General features: G+C 53.7%; 4 protein-coding genes across 4 annotated transcripts; 2 read left to right on the top strand and 2 right to left on the bottom strand.

Moving 5' to 3' along the window:
- Positions 1 to 437: 437 nt before the first annotated feature.
- On the top strand, positions 438 to 2,552 carry V2A60_008502 (Alpha/Beta hydrolase protein; the record flags this gene model as incomplete). The annotated part of the gene is made up of 1 exon (XM_083259775.1): positions 438 to 2,552. The coding sequence occupies one exon, from the start codon at positions 438 to 440 to the stop codon at positions 2,550 to 2,552; it is 2,115 nt and encodes a 704-aa protein (XP_083115901.1).
- A 912-nt stretch (positions 2,553 to 3,464) lies between these two features.
- Positions 3,465 to 5,510, bottom strand: V2A60_008501 (uncharacterized protein; the record flags this gene model as incomplete). Its single annotated transcript, XM_083259774.1, has 1 exon — positions 3,465 to 5,510. The coding sequence occupies one exon, from the start codon at positions 5,508 to 5,510 to the stop codon at positions 3,465 to 3,467; it is 2,046 nt and encodes a 681-aa protein (XP_083115900.1).
- Positions 5,511 to 12,677: 7,167 nt separating this feature from the next.
- On the bottom strand, positions 12,678 to 15,587 carry V2A60_008500 (Endonuclease/exonuclease/phosphatase; the record flags this gene model as incomplete). The annotated part of the gene is made up of 1 exon (XM_083259773.1): positions 12,678 to 15,587. One exon carries the CDS (start codon positions 15,585 to 15,587, stop codon positions 12,678 to 12,680), a length of 2,910 nt encoding a protein of 969 aa, XP_083115899.1.
- Positions 15,588 to 18,150: 2,563 nt separating this feature from the next.
- On the top strand, positions 18,151 to 21,688 carry V2A60_008499 (uncharacterized protein; the record flags this gene model as incomplete). Its single annotated transcript, XM_083259772.1, has 3 exons — positions 18,151 to 18,209; positions 18,262 to 19,508; positions 20,400 to 21,688. 3 exons carry the CDS (start codon positions 18,151 to 18,153, stop codon positions 21,686 to 21,688), a joined length of 2,595 nt encoding a protein of 864 aa, XP_083115898.1.
- Positions 21,689 to 22,101: the final 413 nt, after the last annotated feature.

The raw sequence follows: 22,101 nt of genomic DNA, 5'->3' as shown, positions 1-22,101 counted from the left end.
TCTTGATGCTTCACTCCTTTTTTTGCACAATCACCATCTCATCACAGGTCATCCATAGGCTTCCGAATAAGCAACGATTTCTACCTCCTGTCAACCTTGTTCAGTGGGCCGCTATGCCAAGTACGCCAAGATGATGGACAAACCCATGTCGTTGTCATATATCAATGCAACATTCTAAAAATAAATTGGAATAAAAACCACCCATTTCCACTAAAACATTCGGGATTTTACAAGCCCCCATTTCGAGGCGTAATCTTTATTGAGTGGTCAGGAACGCCAAGCCACATGCTTCCCCCAGCCGATCGGATGTCATGTGTGGGCTCTTTTTCAGTGTCCGTCAGCCTTGGGCCAGCGCATTCCTTTCCCCCCCCCCCCAAACCCTCGCACAACATCAATAGTCGTGTCCCAGATTTGCTGCTAGGCCTATAGACTTCGCAATGGGCTGGTTCAGCAGCGGCAAGAAGAAAAAGGAGGACTCGTCGCCGTCGTGCAACTTTTTCGACCCGCCAACCGCCTACACCACAATCGCCACCTTGCCTGCGCCATCGTCGCACCGACCGGCACCACCACGACCTCAGCACCACTCATCATCACTACCACCACCGCAGCCTCAACAGCAACTGCAGCACTACTCCGCGGCGCACCAGCAGGCGTATCCACGGCCCTATCCCCAGCAGCAGGCGTACCCGCGGCCCTATCCCCATCGTCCTTGCAGCAATCACCAAGCAAGCTACTCCCAGCCTGTCCTGCCGTCATACCATCACCCCCCGCGATGGCAGGGTGAGCACCAACATTGCCCACAGTGGCAAGGCAAGCAGCATCAGCAGCATCAGCAGCACCAGCAGCACCAGCAGCACCAGCATCAGCGTCAGCAGCACCAGCACCAGCACCAGCAGCCGTGGCCGCAGCATTCCCCGCCGCCGCCATCGGATGCAGTCCGCCTAGGCAACGGCCGCCGCTGGGCCGACTCGGTCATGAACCTCGCCGACGGCGCCGTTCGGGACGTCTACGACGACGTCTCGGCGCGACTGGACGATGTCATGACGCGCATCGATCGCGAGGCCGTGTCAGCCGCCGAAGCCGGACTCTTGCTCAGCCGCGGGGACGAGCCGGAGCCGGAGCCTGGTCCTGGGCCAGAGACGTCGGACCGCGACCTGCTGTACGGCCCGGGATACAAGAGCAAGAGGGGCAAGAGCAGCAGCAGCCGCTTCGCCAAGGTGGAGATGTACGCCAACTCGAAGCTCCCGCTGGACCTGCCGCCACTGGCGCTGTACATGCCGACGTGGCCGCTGCTGTGTCTCGCGGCGGAGTACTCGTCGCGGGTGTATGCCTCGCCCGACGCGTGGGAGGAAGACGAGGCGGAGGCGTCAACGGCCGCGGCCGCGGCAGCGACGACGACGTACTACTCGGCGTCGGACTGGCGCGCCGGCACGCGGGCCATGTGCATCAAGACGGTGCCCATGGACCACACCTCGGCCATTGTCCTGGCCGTCCGCGGCACCGCCTCCTTCATGGACTGGGCCGTCAACCTGTCGACGGCCCCCTCCCCGCCGGACGGCTTCCTCGACGACCCGGGCAACCTGTGCCACGCGGGGTTCCTGGCCGTCGCGCGCAACATGGTGCGGCCCGTGGCGGCGCGCCTGCGCCGGCTGCTCGAGAGGGACGAGGGGGGCGGGGGTGGTGGTGGTGGTGGTGGCGGAGACGGCCGCGGCCGCGCCGCCCCGTCCTCCTACAGCCTGCTCATCACGGGCCACTCGGCGGGCGGCGCCATCGCCGCGCTGCTGTACATGCACATGCTGGCGACGGCGCCGGGCACCGGCAGCGAGCTCAACGTGCTGACGGGCTGCTTCAAGCGCATCCACTGCGTCACATTTGGCGCCCCGCCCGTGAGCCTGCTGCCGCTGCAGAAGCCGGCACCGGGCGGTGGTGGAGGCGGAGGCGGCGACGTCGCGCGCCGGCTGCGCAAGTGCCTGTTCCTCGCCTTTGTCAACGAGGGCGACCCCGTCGCGCGCGCCGACAAGGCATACGTCAAGAGCCTGCTGGACCTGCTGACCAAGCCGGCCCCGGAGAGAGAGGAGCTGCCGCCGCCGCCGCCGCTGCCGCCGCGCCGTAGCCCCGATCAGTGGCGGAGGCGACGGCGGCGGCGGCGGCGGCGGCCCGAGAGCGAAGAAGACGACGACGACCACGATGATGACGATGATGATGATGGGCGCAACAACAAGAATGACAATCCACCGAAGCTGCCAAGACGACGGTACAAGCAGGTGCACTGGCCGGTGCCGGCGTGCACGCTGAGCCTCGCGGGCCGCGTGGTGGTGCTGCGCAGCGGCGACCCGATGGCGACGCCGGGCTCCGGGTCTGGGTCCGGGTCCGGGTCCGGCGACCAGGAGCGCACAATCGAGGATCGCCTGGCCGAGGGCGTGATGGCGGTGACGTGCGACGAGGCGGCGCTGCGGGGTGTGATTTGGGGCGATCCGGTAGCGCACATGATGAGCCTGTACGCGGGGCGGATCGAGACGCTGGCGGTGGCGGCGGTGATGGGCAAGAGGTGAGGTAGGGTGTGTGTGTGTGAGAGAGAGAGAGAGAGGCGAAATGTGCGTTGGATATACCAAAACCTGCTGGGAAAAAGCAGGAAATACTGGATTGAATGTGGATTGTGCAGGATGCTGTATATAGCAAGGGACTGGGGTTGTAATGATGATGCAGACGTAATGACAAGCTTTTTGAGCATGATTGAAAATAAAATGATTCATGACAGCGAAGATTGTAAGAGGCTGGCGAAACGTACTCGTCGCAGTATGGCAAAGTGTCTGGTCATGTCAAAATCCAAGTCATCAAGTGAGAAATCACGAGGAAGAAAAATCAACAAAGAATAATAATAATAATGATAAGAATGACAATAATCATAATGTAAAATAAAACAGTCTTGAATCATCTACCAACTATGCTCGTCTCCTTTTGTTCCCGCCTTTCGCCTTTCGCCTTTCGCCATCCGTCGTCTATCCAAGTATGTGTCCGTCCGTGTGTGTGTGTGTGTGTCCATCGCCTTTGCTTTGGACAAAAGATGTGGATTTACAGTGGACAAAGCTAACGGCGGTGCTTGAATGAAGAAGAAAAAGAAAATATGCAACATGTACCAAGAGAAGAGAAAAAAAATGATGCAACTAGAAAGAAGAAGAGACGAAAAAAAAAAAAGAAAGATGTTCATGTCTTGGCAACTCAAATCAGGCACGCTCCGCTAGAAAAAAAAAGAATATAAGAAAAAGAGAAAAAACTCCAAGTTGTTGCAATAGTCCAAACTCTTGTAAAAAGGAAAAAAGAAGAAGAAATAAAACGCCACAGTGTTGCCGACTCTGTGTGTGGGGAAAAAAAAAGGTAGTGATATTGGTACAGTACAGGACAGGCAACGTAGCTGTTCGAGGCCGAGAGCACATCTCGTCGTCGTTGTGTGGGTCGTGTTCCCATCACCTCAGCGTGTTAAAGTCGAGGTCGGCGGGTATGGACTGATAGTCGCCGGCCTGCATGAAGCCGCCGCCGCCCTGACGAGGTAGTCCGATTCCGTTCATAGGCATGCCCTGGCGGACATGCATGTGCTGGTGGGCGGGGGAGGGTCCGACCGAGGAGGGGCTGACGACCATGTCCTGCATGGGGTTGACGCCAAAGGTGTTGATGGTCAGGCTGTTGGCGGCGTGCGAGTAGTCGATGCCGGCGGGCGACATCATGTCGGGCGAGGCAACAAAGGAGCCGCCGCTCATGTCGGAGCCGGAGCCGGGGCCGGGGGTTGCGTGGCTGGGATGGTGCTGGGAGTGGTGGTGGTGCTGCTGGTGGTGATGGTTATGGTGGTGCTGCTGCTGCTGCTGCGAGTTGGAGTCGGGGGTACGGCTGGCGGCCAGGTCGAGGGCGTACTTGCTCTCGCCATAGTCGGACGTGTCCATGAGGGGCATGGGAGGCGGGGCCGGGGGCTGGGCCATGCCGGCGTTGCCGAAGCCGTCAAAGATGTCGACGGCGGCCATGTTTACGTTTTCGGGGGCGTTTTGCAGGACGGGGCTGACGGCGCGGGGCAGGACGTCGGACAGCCTGCTCATGAGCAGCGGCAGGAAGCGGTGCTCGCCGGCGCGGGCGAGGGCGACCGAGGCCAGGATCTGGTCGAGGTGCTCGCGGGGCCCGACGGCAAAGGGGTCGCGCGAGGCGGGCTGGACCGAGAGGAACTCGGTGAGGGAAAAGGTGATTTCCAGGAGCTTCTCGATGAGGCCCGTGCCGACGACGTCGACGCCCTGGTTGGGAAAGCCCGAGGCTAGGCTGAGCAGCAGGTTGCGGGCCACGTCGCCGTTGTAAAAGGTGTTGTTGTTGTTATTGTTGTCCTTGGCGGTGCTGCCGGTGCCGCCGGGGGTGCCGGTGGAGCCGCCGCTGGTGAGCTGCCAGACGGTGTTTTTGAGCCACTGCTGGTTGGTGCGGAGGTCGGCAAAGTTGGGGTCCTGGCAGGCGTAGCTCTGGTGCAGGTCGTTTTGCTGCTTCTGCAGGCCGGCGAGGTACTGGGGGGAGAGGTGGGCGGCGGTCTTTGTCCAGACGGCGACGAGGGCGTCGTCGAGGGGGCGGTAGAGGTTGGCGAGTAGGATGAAAGGGTGGAGGTGATGGGCCAGAGGGTCGGTCGGGTCGTCGGCGAGGGTGGGCAGGGTGAGGGTGGGCTTGAGGGTGAGGGGACGGGCGCGGGTGAGGGCGTAGGCGCGCTCGTGGGCGTAGAGGAGCCAGTAGAGGCGGCGGCGGCGGGCGGACTCGGGGGCGTCAAAGTGGAGGTAGTGGTCGTCGGCGTCCATGGCGGTCATGGCCATGAGGGTGGTGGCCTCGCGGAGGTAGAACCAGGCCTTGTCGTGCATCTCGTGGGCGTAATAGCAGGCGAAGAAGAAGAAGTTTGTGGCGAGGACGTTGAGGGTGACGGAGTCGAGGTGGTCGTAGCCCTTGCGTACTCTGTGGGCCTCGTCGAGGAGGAGCTGGGAGGAGATGATGTTTGCACCGGGGACCATGTCGAGGTTGTAGGGGTCGCCCGGGGGCATGGACATGCCGGGTTGGAGCATGACGAAGGCGCACATGGCGGTGACGAGGCAGTAGGCGTCGCGGTTCTGCTCCATGTAGAGGATCTGCTGGTCGAGCTGGCGGCGGTCGAGGATGGGGGCCTGGGGGTACATGTTGTCGAAGAAGAAGGCGGCGCAGTCCTTGACGAGGTCCGAGGTGACCATGCCGGGGGTCGGGGCGAGGAGGTTGGCGGGCTGGGGGCAGGCGATGCCGTTCATGCGGTTCTGAACCTTGGCGGAGAGGGAGGTGAGGCGCTGCGTCTCGCGGAGCTCCGAGATGACCTTTGCGCGGGAGCCCTTGGGGCCCTTTTTCTGAGGGATGGCGTTGTAGGTGCACGAGAGCTGGGCGGAGGAGCAGTTGCGGCAAGGGTTGATGCCGTCGCACTTTACTTTGCGACGATGACAGGCATCGCAGGCTCTTTTGACGGCCTGTGAGGACATGATTCTGGTGGTGGTGGTGGTTGTGGTGGTGGTAGTGGTTGTGGGTGTGAAGGAGACGAGTTCAATTTTGCCGGTCAAGGGCAAGTGTTTTTTTTTCCTTGTACCGCAAGAGGCTGAGCGGTGGTAAGAGTGTGAGGCAAGGTGAGGTGAGGTGAGTCCAAGTGAGGCGGGCCAAGCCTCGTTGGTGGGTGGCGGGCGAGGAGCGAGGCAAAACGGACGGGCGTGGATGAGATTTGGGACGACAGGATAATGGCGGGTTTGGTGAGGGATCAAGCAAGAGGTAGAGGAGAGAGAGAGAGAAGCAAGTGCGGCCGTCGGTCGTTGAGGCGTTTATCCGGGGTTGCGGGGAGAAGAAGAAGACGGGGAAGTTTTTTTGGCGGATTGACGGGTGGGCGGGTTTGGCTGGGTTTGGCCGGGTTAATGGTTGGTGGTTGGTGGTTCGGTGGCTTTGGTGGTTGTTGGAGAGGAGAAGAGGACACCAAGTGCGGGTGGCTCTGCAGATTTTATTCGGGCCTATGTCTGTTTTTTTGGGCCAAAAACGCGGGGGGGGGGAGAAAGGTGTGAGAGTGTAGAGAGAGTGCAGAGATGGAGAGATGGAGAGATGGATGGAGGGGAAGAGAGAGAGAAGAACAGAAAAGGACTGGGTCGCTTATTTTCTGGCCGGGCTAAGCTGGGCTTGAGGTGTGGAGAGAGAGGAAAAGGTGGCGCGGTGCAGACAATTCAGGAGAGAGTGTGTGAGTGAATGATTTGCGTGGACATGACGAACGACTTGCGACGAGGCAAGGAAATGTCGGAAATATGTATTAGTTAGTCTACGGGTTACTCTATACGGAGTACAGATAGAAAATGCCATGATGGGATGCATAACAAAGGCGACCAGGTTAATGACTCTCTGATGCGAGGCAGGGCAGCAGTGGCAGGGCAGCAGTGGCAGCCAGTAGGGCGTCGGTTAGCGGGTAGCGGGTAGCAGGGAACCAGGGGCTGCGTTGGTTTTGTTTTTGGTTTTTAATATTGATTGATTTCGATTTTTTTGAAAATAATATACATAGTATAGAGCACATATACATCGAATGAAATAAAAGGCAGACACTCGTGCCAAGTAACGAGTAACGAGTACTGGGTACGGACAGATTACGGATCACGCACCATTTGACAATGAGCTAGTATATTGGCTTTAGTTGACATACTGGCTGACTGGTACTGATTGGCCCCTCCCCCCGGGGGGAAAGAGGGGGCAAGCATGGGGGTGGCCCCCTGGTTCGGCGTCGCCTACGCGATCAGAGGCTGCGGTGGACAAGCATGTGTCGTAAAAGAGTGATACGAGGCAGTGATGAAAGGGGGTGGAGACGAAGAAGGAGAAGAGGAAGAAGAAGAAGAGAAAAAGAAGAGAAGAAGAAGAGAAAAAGAAGAGAAGAAGAAAACCGGTAGCCACGGGTAATTTGTTTTGGAAATGGTTGGCATGGAGGATGAATGGTTCGACGGGGCTCACACGAGACAAGCGGCATGACCAGATGGCAAGTATCGAAAGAAAGATGGAGGCATCAGGCATAAGCATCAAGCATGGGCGCATAAAGTACCCATTGAACGCAGGACAGGATATATAGCACATGTGAGTGAATATACAATATCGATTGCACAGCAAGTACAAGTGAACACGACCAAGAATGATATAAAGTACAATAACTAGGAAACAAAGGTTGCTCTAGAAAAAAAAAGGAAGAAAAAAACAACAATTACGCCAACTGCAAGTAAGTAGTACTGGTAGAAGCGGAAAGAAAAGGAAAAAAGAATCAAAGCCCCAAAAATAGTTGAGTACGGGGGTGACTGGGGGGGAAAAGAACTGTCAGCCCAGCATAAATGGGAAACGCGGTAGGAGGGATAAAGAAGGAGAAGAAGAAAAAAAGAAGAGACAATTGAGTTTAGCTTATTATCTGGGTCTTGTACGAAAAAGGACAAAAGGCGTAGAGAAAAAGTGGAAAACAAAAAATCCCCCGGTTTCCTTCCGAAGCAGCCAGCTTGCCAGCCAGCCAGCCAAGCAGGCAAAAGCCAAGCAGCCAAGTCGCCAAGGTATGGAATAACTCGTGCCTTTTTTTTTAAGAAAAAAAAATCTCCTTTCCCCCCTTCTTCTTTTCCATCCTTGGCCCTTGTCCACCTGTCACCCTCCCGCCTTTTTTCCAAGTAAACCGGCTTTCTTTTTTTTTGTTGTTTTTTTTACCAAGCTCAGAAAACTGCATCTTTTCTTCTCCTCCTCTCCCTCTCAGCCTTCCCCTCTCGGTTCCTTTTCTTCTTCCTCTTCTTCTTCAAACAAAAAATGGCTGTCGTCCGCCCCCCCCCCCCTCCCCACACCCCCTCGCCCCACTACCAAAGTAACAGAGAAATGTGAGTGGATGAATGGGGAATTTTTGCGACTCCATAATTGTCAGCCCACGCTACCGAGTTGTGGAGTACGTTTTTTTACTAGGGAGGGGGGGGGCCGTTTGCCAAATCAAATCATATTACAAAGAGAAGCAGCCCCGAAAAAAAGAAAGGAATAAAAAAAAATCACCCGTTTTGCTGGACACGGGTGCATCACGAGCCCACTACCAAGTACACGACTCTATGCACTCACTCCTCACTACCAGCACTACCTTTGCCAACTAATGCACACACTCAAACACTGTAAATGAATCACCACATTTCACCTCTTCCGGAAACTCATGACCGCCCTCCCACCCTTTCAACAGCACACAGCCTGACGTTGGTGGCTGACAAGAGCATGCTCCTTGGCCTCGGCATCCCTGATCAACCTACCGGGATGCCCGCGCCTTGCCCGTCCTGCCCGTCCAAACTTGCGACCGTTTCTTCAGCGCTGTCTCGCATGTTTCCAATAGGCCCCAAAACATGTCTCGCCCGCCTGTCAGCCTGTACATACAAGGACATGCCCGGATCGGCTACTGGGTACCTGTCTGCCTATTTGCCTGTGCTGCTACTTTAACGTGTCATTGTACCCTGCCACTCGCCGCGGCACTCGTCGCTGTAACGCCCATGCAAATGTCCAATCCATGATTCTACATTTATGCTACCAAATATCTGACAATTATTCTGGCAATTACTCTGCAACCACTGCAACCACTGCAAATATCTGCAAATATCGATCCATATCGATACGTATCCTTCCAAGTGTCCTGTCAAATGTACAATTATTCTACAAAAATATAACAATACCATCGCCTGCCTCCCAGTCACCCTCTCTTTTTCAACTATGCTTGCCCGCCTTTTGCTTGCATCCTTATTTCCTGCAACGTCACCTCCCAGTAGTTGGCCGCAAGTGCTGACAGCCAAGCCCTGTTCATCATCGTCACCACCACCACCACCACCACCACCACCATCTCTCATCATCCTGTTCCCTGGCCTGGCCTGGCCCGGCCTAACCAGCCTTGACCTCTTGCACCGACACTACTGCATCGCCATGGCACCGGCCTGTCGCACCACACGATCCCTCGCCTCCCTCACTGGCCATTGAGCGAACGGGAATAGCTCGTGGCGAAAAAAGAAAGAAAAAGAAGAAAACACCAGAAAAGTCATCTAGTTATAGTCCACCATCGGTTGGTGGCTCGTCTCCTGACCCTTTCCCCCCCCCCCCAAAATCTCCATCCCGAATCCCATCTTTTTGTCCAGTTGCTTTTTAGCGCTCCATCGCTCGCTCCTATTAGTACGAACCCCATCACCCATTCACCGGCAGCTCCATCAGGATCCTCGATCCTCTCCAGTATTATCTGTGCATTATCTGTATTTCCCACCTTGCTGATCCCTTATTGGTCCCCAGAGTCCCCTATTAGTTCCCTACCAGTCCCCTAGTGAGGTAGCTAGCGGGCACTTGACCAATCTCTTTGTGCTATGCTCTTCCTCCCTCGCCGCTGACCTTGACCACCCACCAACTTGTCTCAAGTCTCAAGATGTCTAACACGTCGCTGTCGACATTGACGTTATCGGCACTTTGAAATTAAAAAGTCGTAGCAGGCCATGAGTTTACTTTTTTAAAGAAAAAACATTTGAAAGACTGACCTTTTTTTGTTTTTGTTTTTTCTTCGTTTTTTTTTTCTTCGTTTTTTGTTTTTTCCTATTTCATCTTGCCCTCTTTTCCCTTCTTTTCCAATTTCCTCCTTTCACATCTTCTTTTGTTTCATGTGTACTATCAAGAACAAGTCTACATTCCTGCCAGCTTGGCCATTGTCCATGTCCAGCTGAACCTAGCGTGGCCCTGTTTCTCTTGACCCCCCCAGAAAAAGGAAAAAAGAAAGTGTTGCAAGTGCTCCCTTGACTGAGACAAGCCCCTGGGTCATGACGCTGATGCAAAAGTGCAATACCAGTACAAACCCTTGAACCCCCGCTGCTCTGCTATAGACAAGTCTTGGCTAATTCTAGTGGAATTCTCTCTACCCATTACCCACAGTCCTTGCAAAACAACTTTACATGGACAGTCGTGACAGTCTCTCAAAATCAGCATAGACTACTCCCAGTCTACAGATAGACACCACCATACATGTGCCATCATTCTTAGACATGAATCGTTGCTGGTATGCGATTCAAGTAGACCGAGCTGACTTTGTGACTGCGAGTAGCACTCCATCTTGTTCTTTGTTGCATACGAGAAGAAAACAAGCATCATGCTGCCACGTATACCCAGCTTCTCTCTCTCTCTCTCTCTCTCTCTCTCTCTCCACTTGCATTATGACAGAACCCGCCATCATAGCTGCTGGCATGTCCCAACAATTCATATCCTGCTATTATTATATATGCTCGTTCCTGAAATATTGCGACGCAATACCCACAAGGCTTACCATCCCGGTCATCGCATCATTCAATCTCTATTTCATCATGCATGGCCGGTCCAAGACTTGCTTCTTCCTCACGTCTTTTTTTTTTCGAAAATGGAGCTCTGCGCTTTGGTCCCCGTGCCACTCCCACTTGCTGCCTGTGGTTTTCCGAGACATGGGCACATCTAATAGCGCCCGCCTTGTCCGATCCCCCCCTTCCACTAACTATACGTAACCATTGAGCAACACACACACAGGCACGCTTCAGCTCTCTTCTTCTCTCTCTCTCCGCAGCATCTTGTCCAGTGTCACAGAGTGATGCATCTTGGGAGGAAAATTGTAGGTTCGACCGCAATAGGCACTATTGTCCGTCTGCCGAGGGCCCCATAGACTCCTCTGTGCTTCGGTATGATTCCTGAACGACACTTCCTTCCCCGTTCCTGAATGCCTCGCGAAACTTTATTCACATGTTTTTCTCTCTCTCTCACCCCTGCTGGCTAATATACACAGCGAGAAGCGTCATGCCTGTCCAAATATCACACCCTCCTCTGCATGTCGTCGGCCAGCCCACCTTGGCTCACCGACTGACCCAGCCCATCACCTGTCTTTCTCGTGATGCCTCCACGCGGTCTAGCCTCGACGTGGCAGATCCGCCCCCCTACTCACTGAGATTTCCGTACCGCCACACCTCTCTCTCTCTCTCTCTCTCTCCCTCCTCTGTATACCGTAAATTTGTACAAAACTGGTGGCAAAATAAGGGGGGCGGCGGTCTCGTGGAACTCGACATGATGACAGTAGGAGGCTCATTGGGGGAAACGTGTGTTTGATCAGAGAAGCTCGAGTCAAAACGCACACAAAAAAAACTCAAGGAAAACTGCCCTGTGCGATTACAGAGGGCCTGCTCTGCTCCGGAAACACACAGCCGGCCTCGGGCTGCATCCAATAGGCCAGGAACCACGTCCATGGACCTTTTTCTTCCACCCAGTATTCGAAAACCACAGCCTAATAAGGGGTGTGTGTGTGTGTCAAGACGCATAGAACGAATAATGAATCCGTGTATCAATTGTTCCCCCTTGTACTACGCCTTTGGTAAGATTTATTGATTTATTCATTTTATTTTTGCGTTTCGTTCGGTTTTCTACAGCACAGCCACTCTCGAATTTCGCCAAAAAAAAATAAATAAATTGATTTCTATGCAGAAAGAAGGGGAAAAAGCGCATCTTGGCACATCTCGGAAAGAAGCCGTCAATTCCTCATCAGCAGGGTTTAGGTTGGTTACAGGATTCCCCTGGCGATGCCGCTGTTTCGAAGCCATGTTCTGCCCGCCTACCGCCTCTCCCAACTCACAACGACTTTCCAATGTCCCTCTACGGTTCAAGAAAAGACCAAAACAAAATAACAAGATATAAAAAAAAAGGGTAAAAAGGGATTTGTTCCTGAACATCAGCCTCTTCTTCTACTTCAGTCTTGACAGATAAGCTCATTCTAGAATATAGGCCCCCTGGCTGCATGATAACCCGCCAAGCCCTACAATACAAGCCGGCATATAGGTCCCCCATTATGCCGGTTGGCCAAGACGCCCTTTTTTTTGATGCCAAGTTTCCAACGACATATCCTAGTTAGTGCCTAGTTTATTCTGCAGACCACTCGACGAGTCAGCAAACACGACGTACTCGGCATTGGTAATCATGGCCCTTTTTTCCCATCTCCAGGGGCTTGTTTGTTTGAGAGTCTCTCTCTTATTTTATTTTATTTTGTTCTTTTTTTTTCTTCCTTCACTCTCGTTGTGGGTTCAGTGTTTCGAGACGATACGAGGTGAGAGCTTGAGTTACCAAGGGGGGGGCATGTTAGTTAGAGTTTGGCCTTGACAGCAAACGGTCGCGTGTGCCTGTTTGATGCGACCAAAACTCTAAATTCAAGGCGCGCGCGCCGAGCGAGCATTTGGCAGCGGCCAAAAAAAATACTTACTCCAAAAGTTTAACAGAAAGAAGCTTCAACCAATCACAATTTCGCACCGGCCATGAGACTTTTTGGCGATTTTTTTCCTTCTTCCTTTTTTTCTACGCTCTGGGCAAAAGACGAGGCAACCTCGACACAAGATCAGTGGCGATGTGGGAGAGGTTGAGACAAGAGAGCAAGATAATGATAAAAGATTTAAATCGTACGAATCGTATCGGCAAAGAAAAATACATGTAGCATCAGGGACCCCATTTGTAACCTTGTTCCTGTACGCCATCGGCACCGTCAACGCCATGATACCAAGCCTCATCATCCCTCACTCTCGTCGCCACACCATCCTCGCCCTCCGCGCCAGCCTCGTCCGCCGCTGCCTCCGCTGCTGCCGCCGTCGTTGTCTCTCCCTGCGGCCCTCCTAGTCCTGCATCTCTAGGCTCAAAAACAGCTCCAGCATTGCGCGCTCTCTGTCCCGCGCCGACTTGTCCCGCGCCGCCTCGGCCCCGCCGCTGCCGCTCCGAAACGCCAACGGTGCTAGCAGCTCCGCGTAGCGTCGGTCGCGCGCCCGTCGCCGCTTGGCTGCCCCGTCCGCCTCGCCGCCCTTGCGGAAGCTCAGCCGCCGCTGCAGGCCCTCGGCGCGGGACTCGGCCGTGGCGGGCATGAGCTCGCGCGCCACCCGCGCCAGCGTCGACGTCAGGAAGACAAAGGCAATGTTGTGGTTGGGCGCCGCGGACAGCACGTCGAGCATCTTGACCTTGGTGTCGGGCCAGGCGCTCTGCGGGAGCGCCGCCGGCGACGGTATCGTGGTCGACAGTCTCGCGCACATCTGCGCGGTGACGAGGCCGTCGGTCAGGGACGCCAGGAACAGGAGCAGCACCGAGGATACGAGCTCGAGCTTGTGAGACGACGGGAGCTCCACAGGGAGCACTCCGGCGATGGAGCCGTCCGTGTCCAGCGCGGCAATGACGCACGACTGCATCGCCTGCTTTTCGTCGCTGCTCAGTGTACATGCTCCGGCCTCAAAGGGCCAGCCAGCGTCGCCGGGTAGCGACATGTCCTCCAGCATGCTGGCGTCGGCGGCGCAGCGCTCGGCCAGTGTCTGGATAGACTCTGTCAGCTTAAACAGCTCCCGCGGTGCCGAACAATGGACATCAGAGTCGTAGGGTATGGCGCCATGAATATTCGCATCGTCCAGAAATTTGCGTATGCCGCCCTCGGGCACGCGAATGAGTTCGTCAATCGACCTCCCAAAACAGCTTGGCAGCCACTGGCCGCGTACCGTGATGAAATGGTCTCTCCCGTTATCGACCCGCAGAACAAGCACTTCTTCAAGCGACGCATGCCCGTCGTTGAGAGCTCGTAGGAATGGCATCGACGAGACCTGCCCGTCCAGCATCGCCGTTACAGTCTCCCCTGGTTCGAGCATGACGGTTGGCCCAACGGCCTCGGCGCTCGCGTCCGACTTGACAAAGGATGTTGTGAGCCAGCCGTGTGACTGGATGCCATCGTCTGAGTTATCCACAGCCGGTCTGTCCATAAAAGAAAAGCTTGCTGGTACCCCGCCCGTGTTGGCAATGGTGATGGAGTTGCTCTTTTTGGCAAGAAAGCTGAGGCCCCCCATGTCCACAATGTTGGCGTCTTGTGCGGCATCTCCTTCGAGAACAAGAGTAACGACAGGACGTCCCTCATTCTCTGCGCGATCAAGCTGGCGCGCAACCTCGGCGTGGACCTTGGCCTTTTCTTCCGGAATCACGCAGTTGCAGGTGAGTGTAAAAATGGATGACAATGGTTTGTGGTCGGAAGAAAGCACTCGCTGATATGAAGTGTATAATTCCAGCTGAACCCGGTCGGCACCTGTGCTTTGGGGCTCCGTCTGGTCATCGTTCTCGTCATATTCGTCATATCGATAGCCTGTATCGGTAGATAATTCTTGCTCCTGCTCCTCTCCGTCCTCGTCTGGGTCATAGCTAAATAGCACGTCCTCGTCTGCGTCAATTCCGCGCGACTTCATCTCTTCGTCTTTTTTCTTGGAGGCTTCTTCCTCTAGGACTTTCTTTTCAAATTCTTGCTTGTACTCTCGGGTCCGGTACAGTATGCGATCACACCAGCTGGGAGCTCGTTGCTTTTCACTCGAGTCAAATAGCGCCACGCTGCCGACGTCGTATTTGTATGTTGGCAGAAAAGTGATTGGGCCCTCTTTCCATCCATCGTGAAAAGCTTTTCGTCGAGCAACCACTTGGCGCAGTTGATCGTGTGGCAGTAAGGAATCTAGTGTTGCCTGCAGCGAGGCCGGATCCTGGCTGGGATCCTCAGGAAACTCGTCTGGGTCGGGCAACGATGTTTCCGAATCAAAGCTTTGCTGTCTGCTGTGGGTGGCGGACGAAGCCGTCGCTGTTTCCTCGTCGCTTTCCTCGTCCTTCATGATAATGACAGGCTCGCCATCAAGGGGTTCTGGCGGCCTGCTGCTGCCGAGGTCATATTCGCCACGCGTATGCAGCGTCAGGATCCTTCGGATGTCGTCGCCAGGGAGGCTCCCGAGCCGGAAATTCAAGTCGCCAAACCAAAATGTAAAATCTTCATCGCCAAAGCGATCACTAAAATCTTCGACAACGCCATTATTCACTACCGGGTCAAATTGCATCTTTGAGGCGATCTGCGCCACGTCCCAGCAGCGGCGATCAAGGTAGCTCGAACCTGCACCACTAGCCAGGTGCGAGTTGACAAAGACCATGCGCGTAGTTTCGCCAACGACGATCCGAGTCGCCACTGCGCCTTTATTTCCAAAATATCCCAGGAGACCGGTGCCGATTTGCTGGGTGCTCACGTTGGAAATGTGCCTGGCAACAGGGCTCGAAGCGTAGACGAGTGTCAACAGCCCAACCATTTGCTCGGCGGAAACGAATTCGTACCCCGCGGGTATGGCAGCCTCCACGGCGGACCGCCACTTTGCAATCTGGTTGTTAGTCTCGGCGTATACGCGGTTCACGTATTCCTTTGTCGTGTTCAGGTCGACAACCTCTTGGAGGCCGAGGACGTAGAGGTCGATGATGGCATCGTCATGTTTCGGTCCGCCGGCTTCGGAGGACACTCGCAGCTTGGAGAGGTCCTTGGCGAGGCTTTCGTCAAAGAACCAGCTGCCGATGTCCTTGTCGGTGCCAGGGCAGCCGGCCGTGTTCCAGGAGCCAATCTTGACTCGCAGCTTGCGCTGGCCCATGTACTCGGATCGTCGGCGGGTGAGCGCGTGCGCGAGAGACTGCGGCGTAGAGAGGGGCCCGTCGCCGCCCTCGGGAGGCTCCGAGCGGACGGAGCTGTCGCGCGCCGTCTGCATCGTGCGGTGGCTGCAGGAGGAGCGCTGCGATCGGCGGCGGCGGCGGAAATCGAGGTCGATGGAGCGTTGCCTGACGTGCTATATCATGACGGGGCTCTGAGCGTGGCAAGTACAGTGTAGTTGTATAAGGATATGAGCAGATCAATGATGCTGCGGTTATTTAAACTGGCCAAAGTTAAATCAGGTAGCACGCGCGCTTGTTGAAAGAAGCATGGTGCTCGGCAGTGGTGGTGCCTGGGTAAGTGTCCCTCCCCCCACAGTGACGTGACAGCCCGCATTTGGTGTGGCTTCAGTACTCACAAGGCCCCTCATTCATCTACAGTGGGTATAGTCAAAATGGACAGTTGGTACAGCGCTACCCTAAAGAAATTAATACTGACACAGACGAGTGACGAAGAATTTATATATATTAAAGTTTTGGCATGACACCTTTAATCTAAGACGGTTAATCTTTGTTTACCATGTAGAAAAATATCTTCTTTATACACCATGTTTTATATCGTGTTGCTCACCTATAGCGCCGTAGAGGTAGGTAGTCAACGTTGTTGCCAATGGTAGATGCAACTATTAAAGAGCCCTCTTCTTTAAAATTTAGAAAAATCCATAATAGCAAAAGCCATGGCTAAATAAACACTGAGGACTATAGTGTGTTTTACATGCAAGTATGATGTGCGTGGACCTTTGATGCGCGGACGTGCTAAGCACCCACAACAGAAAGTAAGTGGTGGGGGCGTGGCACATGTCTACATTCCAGTTCATCAATATCCAAGACGATATTGGTGATTATTGAACTATAAATTACCTTTGATTCCATACGAGATAACGGGTTGCCTCACTAGATCTGCACGAGAAAGTGGTTGTGGCATATGTACCTTTTCAACGGGTCGGAAAGTCCCTCTGTAGATCCATTCTAACATCGCCAATGTGTGGTGTGGGGAGTTTGCAGACTTCTAGCCTATTACTTGCTGTATTTTGAAAGAAGACAAATCAAACCATTTAGCCCTGCTCAGATGATGGACCTTTGACGGCATTCATACAGGCCACGAGGTAGAACGAGCACTTGTGCGCCATAAGAGCAGACCTAGCTATCTAGGTAGGATTAACTTGACTGCTCGAGGGTGCAGTAGATAGTATAAATCCATAGCATCCATTGCAGTAAAGCTGGTTCCACCTGCCCATCTTCCTCGCAACAAGTTTCGATTTCTTCAGTTGCCCGCATCGACTGCAAGTGAATTGTGTGCTTGCGGCTAGCCGATGCTGCTGCAGCCCGTTACGGGGAGGAAAGTTCTTGATTATGTCGAATCCATCTGGAATTGCTTCCACCGCGTCTACTTGCGATGCTGGTCGGTCAGTCCCGGTGCCCATTGGCAGTACTCAGATGGTACTCTTACCATCATCTCTTGGGTCTCCTGGCGCCACTATCACCGTCAACACATACTTTGGAGAAGAGGAAACTTGATAAAGAAGATGAGTATGATTACTTGTTGGACTGTTTTGCAAGTTGTAACTTGGTGGCTTTGTTTGCGAGAGTAAGTCACTGGTTTGATGGGTGCTGCTGGCGCTACATTAGTCGACGACATCTATTATGGCCTTTTTGGTCTCTAATAGGGATTGCCAGCCCTTCATACCTGTCAAACAACGCGTCTGGCACAAAGACGGTCAAGGGAAGATGGTCACAATAGTTGAGAATTGTCTGTGAGTATCGCAGTGGTATCGCCGAGGCGTGATAATAGAAAACTACTGATCACTGAGCAGGAGAGTCTTCTTCAGTGGCCCTCTGCTACGATATCGCTCTTGATAACTTCTTCCCACGTGACGAGCTGTGAATTTTACAATACCGCTCAGCTGCGTCGCGCTCTCTTTCCACGCAATAAACAAGGCTTATCCCAATAGGAGCCTCTTGCTCGCAGCTTCAATGTGATGCACAATTAAGACGGCAAGTAACGACCGTCTCATTGTTCGAGTAATTAGAGTGGGATTCATACTTTCATTGCATTCAAGAATCAAGGGGTGTCAAAACTTGCATGGCAAACGGAATCGCCAGTGCTTTGGAGGCGAGTGCGGCAACATCGTATAGGTGCTCAGTACCTATAAATCGGGCTGTTCTACCCATAGCTTGTGATGAGCTGAGCAAACAGAATGTGCTGAAGAGCCCAAGCGCCAGCAGCAGCAACGCAGGTATGTCTTTCTGTTCAAAAAAAAAAAGGATTGGTATGGCAGGTGCAGCCTGAGAAGCACAAGGCGACAGCAACAAGTCACTTCATCAAGATCCTCTCCATGTTCAAACGTCCGTCCCGTACCTATAGATCAAGACTTTAAACTTGGCTGGAAAGACCAAGTCTCGACATTTGTTCGAAAAAGGCTAGGTCGAAATGCAACCCCTTCTTCATGACTGACTGAAAGCGCCAGCCCAACCACAGGTGAAGCGCGGGTCTTGCATATAATCACGTTACCTCTGGCCGAGCCATATATTAACTATGCTACCCCGCGCAAAAGACCAGAAGTTTACCAAATTCAACATCGCCACAATATTGGGAATCATCAAGAATTCTATCTGTAAAATATGACTAGAATATTGCACCGGGCCGGTGGCCCGGACCTCGCAGCGACGTCACTCACGATGTAAGTACAATGCTCTGCTGGCGACGGCAGCTTCTAAAAGCATATTATTCAGCCAGGCAGAGCTGGAACGCGCGGAAATCGCCGATTATCTCGACAAACACAAGCAAAAATTCATTGAGGACGTGAAAAGCGAAGTTGCTGAGCACTTTCTGCACCTTGGCGTTCGCAGATGTCTTGACCTGGTAGAGGTTGAGGGAACTCGTAATGCCGACGGGTCCGTCACGATGCGTAAAATTGGGTCTTATCCGTGCAGCATTTCCGTGGCCTTTTGGGCTCGCCTCCGTGCGTTTATGCGCCAGCGTGATGCGAACCAGCAGCAGGTGCCCGTGGGACGGTTTCTCGACTCTGCTCACACAGTAGTTGTGGAAAGAATAGTCCAACACCACTTTGACGCGTTGTACAGCCGAGGGAAAGCCGACGTGGCGGCTCACTTCTTGGAGCTTGAGCTACTGTTGCCTTCGAAACGGGCACGGCTGTGCTCTCATGCACGGGAGCGGCTGCGCTCATCAGGGGAGACCCCATTGACGACAGAGCAGCTTGTGGATGTGAGCTCGTTGGAAGACAGCGAGATAGTGAATGACATTTTGCGGCTTGTTCCAAAGAGCGGAGAGAAAGACTATGGGCGAGCAAAGGCGTTTCTTGAGGAATGTCTGTCCCAGCCAACTACCGAGTCGCTGGCCTTACCGCACGCTCCGCAGCTCATCCGTGGGCCCATGTCGCGGCAAACTGGCACAGGTAGCCGAGTCGTTTTGGGCAATCTAGTAAGGTCAATCATAATCAATCATTTGATACTTCTCCTGTACGAGTTGCTCGGTGCGAGGACTGCAGTGATGCCTGCAAGTTGGTTATTTGCGCCTGCCATCCTCGGATGGCTCTACTGGCTGCTTCGGCTTCCGACCTTTTCGGCCACGCTCAGTGATAGGATAGCCACAGACTTGGCAGCCGACTTGGATAATTCGTTCAGGGAACATAACGAAGAGTTTCTCAAGGATACTGTGCTGAGGAAAGGAGACGCAATCATGGATCGTCTCGTCGAGCAGCTTCTCTCGTCCGATACCAGCGCCAAAATCGTTAAGCGAATTAGCGGCCTGTCACCGCAGGCCCGAAAAGCCTTGGCGACAAAACACAGTTCAGACACTCAAAGCTTCACTGAGGAAGAATTCGCTTTACTATCAAGTGAAAAGTATTCCTGGGTCAAGGAGCTACGAGAGCTGCGCGTGAGTGATAAGGACGTTACAAAACTTTTGCTACAAGAACATCACTCCGCGCCATGGGTGTCCTACGGCGAAATGAAGTTCAGTAAATTGCCGCCGAGAACAAATCTCCTTCTTCATGAGCACTGTACTTCATGTGTTCATCATCTACTCTGGGTGAAGCGTCAAGCCTTCTCGTCAATCAAGTCAGTTGCTATTAACAACTTGCCCACTTCCTTCGACGTTGCGATAATTGCCAAGCTGCATAGACTCTGTGGTCTTGCTGGCCTTTTGCCAGTTTCGGAAAGCGAAGAAACTTGTAATGGGCTTGTTGCCTTTGAAGGAGGAGAAGACGCTGTAGCCCGTGTTTCTTTCGCGAGCTTGTACTCCCCAGAGGCCACCAGCGAGGAGGAAATTCTATGGCGCATTGTCAAAGCCCTAGGAGGATTGTGTATGGCAGTCGCAGAAGCGCAGCATCTTGGCCTCTGCTGCGATTCATATACAGTGTTGTGTATACAGTTGGTTGATGACCTGCCAACTACCGAGGTATTTCGAATCCAAATACCTGTCGTATTGCAACTTCTTGAACAATTGGAGGGTGTCTTGATACATCTTCGAGCATCGAAGCGAATTAGGTCATCATACCATTGGGAAAGTGAGCAGTCTTCCATGTGGTTTCGCGAAGACAGTCCGCTGCGTCAAACTCTGCAGCCGCTTTTGGGTAGTCAGTTGGGGCGATTAGACGACAGTGAAACTCACGTGGGCAAAATGGAATGTCTTCATTTCTGCTCGCTCGCTGCGCAATTTCTCTCCCTGGCGTTCTTGTCGTATACCCAGGCGCACAAAGGCGATTTGCTTCCATCATTTCTAGCGAAGCCACTTCGACAGGTTGTACTGTGTGGTGCTGGTACGCCTGATGCAAGTGTGATTCGCATGACGACAAGGCCATTGACCTGCATTGGTGATATGCTGGGTGAGCCAGCTATATGTTTTCAAGTCTTGAACGAATCATTAGATGTCGGTGACGCATCTTCGCCAAGATATGACGTTTATGCGGATGTGGAAGATGTCGTCGACACATGGGGTCCAGCAGAGCTGCTCTACGCATCCAGTGATCAATGGCCTTTTGCAATGCGGATCGGGGGCGGTATACTTTACACAGAAGACGAAAATAGGAAAAAATACCACTGGAGCAAGACTGCTGACCTCGAAAACGTTTCACGAAACGCAATGGACCCTACAAGAAAGTTGCTCATTGGCGCAGTACGCATCAATGATGACTGTCAGTCCAGTTATGAAGATCTTCGGGAGCACGCAAGTCTACAAACACTAGGAACTCAGGGGAAAAGTTCCAAATTCGTCTTTGACAATCTTTCCCTAAGCATCGGAGGGATTTTCCGTGTGGCCGCGCAGGCGTCCATCAAGCATAACGCCGGGATATCTCACAAAGAGGTCGAAAAGGGCACGGCACAAGATGATGTCATGTCTTTGGTCGACTACCGTTCCGCGGTGCAGGTCAGCTACTGTACGGGGATTTGCCGGCGCGTTCGTTTCCGGGACATGGTGGCCGACCTGCTGCCCGCGTTTGGACCCTCGTCGGTCCGTTCCGAAGCCGATGCATTGGCGTGGCAGCGCTTGCTCGACGCGCGCATTGTGGAACTTCTCAGGGGTGACGGCGATGTGAGTCTCGAGGCACCGGATCTGTCCTTTTTCAGAGACAAGGTGAAGGAGATGTATGACTCCCTCTTTCACTCCGGCATGAAGAGCGACATGAAGCTCCGTGTGGCGTGGCCCAGCGCCGGGGACCGCCTGGCTTACAGCGCCATCCTCTGCAGCGGCGGCGCCAATGCGTGGGCCGAGATTCTGTGCGAGTCGACGCGCATCTCGACGTATGCGTATATTGCGCCGCACTGCCTGCAGGCGGTCGGAGGCAACCCGAGCGCCTGCCACAGCGGCTGGGCGCCGGCTGCTGGGCTGAGTCGGCTGCGCGCCTTTGCTACCAAGGTCCAGTGTGTGGGCTCGCTGGCGACTGTTGCGGATCTGTTTCCTGGGTCGATGTGCTTTTTCGTGTTGATGCGCAAAATGGTCTTTGCGCAGGTGCATCGTTCGGCCGGCGAGCCCATCACGCTGCGCGTGGTTCTGCAGACGATGCCGGCCAGCGCGCGCCGAAGGCTGGTGGCCCTGTGTTATCAGAATGGAAGGGAGATGGCTCAACTTCAGGAAAGCAGGGCTGGCAGTGCGGCACGGGCCGAGGATGTGCTAATTGAGTGCGCACCGGGTGGTTGATGCTGCAGAACCGAGGCGAAGTGGACGAAGGACGTGGCAATGGCCAGACACTGAGGGCTGGTAGCGTGGAATTTAATCGGGATTTCGTTATCTCGGGCTTTATCTATATGAATCGCTTGTATGCAAAGTATCAAGTGGTGGTAGAATGCTTTGTGATATAACTCGTGTTTTCGGGTCGGTCTGGGACTATCTCTGACTGAAAGTGAAACTCTTGCATCAAGAACCAAGATTCTTTTTTTCTGTATATAGCCTGTTGTAAAATATCGGCGATTCCTTATTCACTGATAATTGAATAATTAGTTTACAATTATATTCTAAGCAGGTGAGCTACATACCTATGCAGTACCTCTATATAGGTAGTAGTATAGCTACATTATTAGGTGGGATTTATAGTGCGCTATACACTTCTATAT

This window comes from Cordyceps javanica, chromosome 6 (genome assembly GCF_051103115.1).
Source record: "Cordyceps javanica chromosome 6, complete sequence".
In the NCBI taxonomy this organism is placed as follows: Eukaryota; Fungi; Ascomycota; class Sordariomycetes; order Hypocreales; family Cordycipitaceae; genus Cordyceps; species Cordyceps javanica.
Note: the sequence above shows the minus strand (reverse complement) of the source record. Positions and strands in the feature narration are given on the sequence as shown.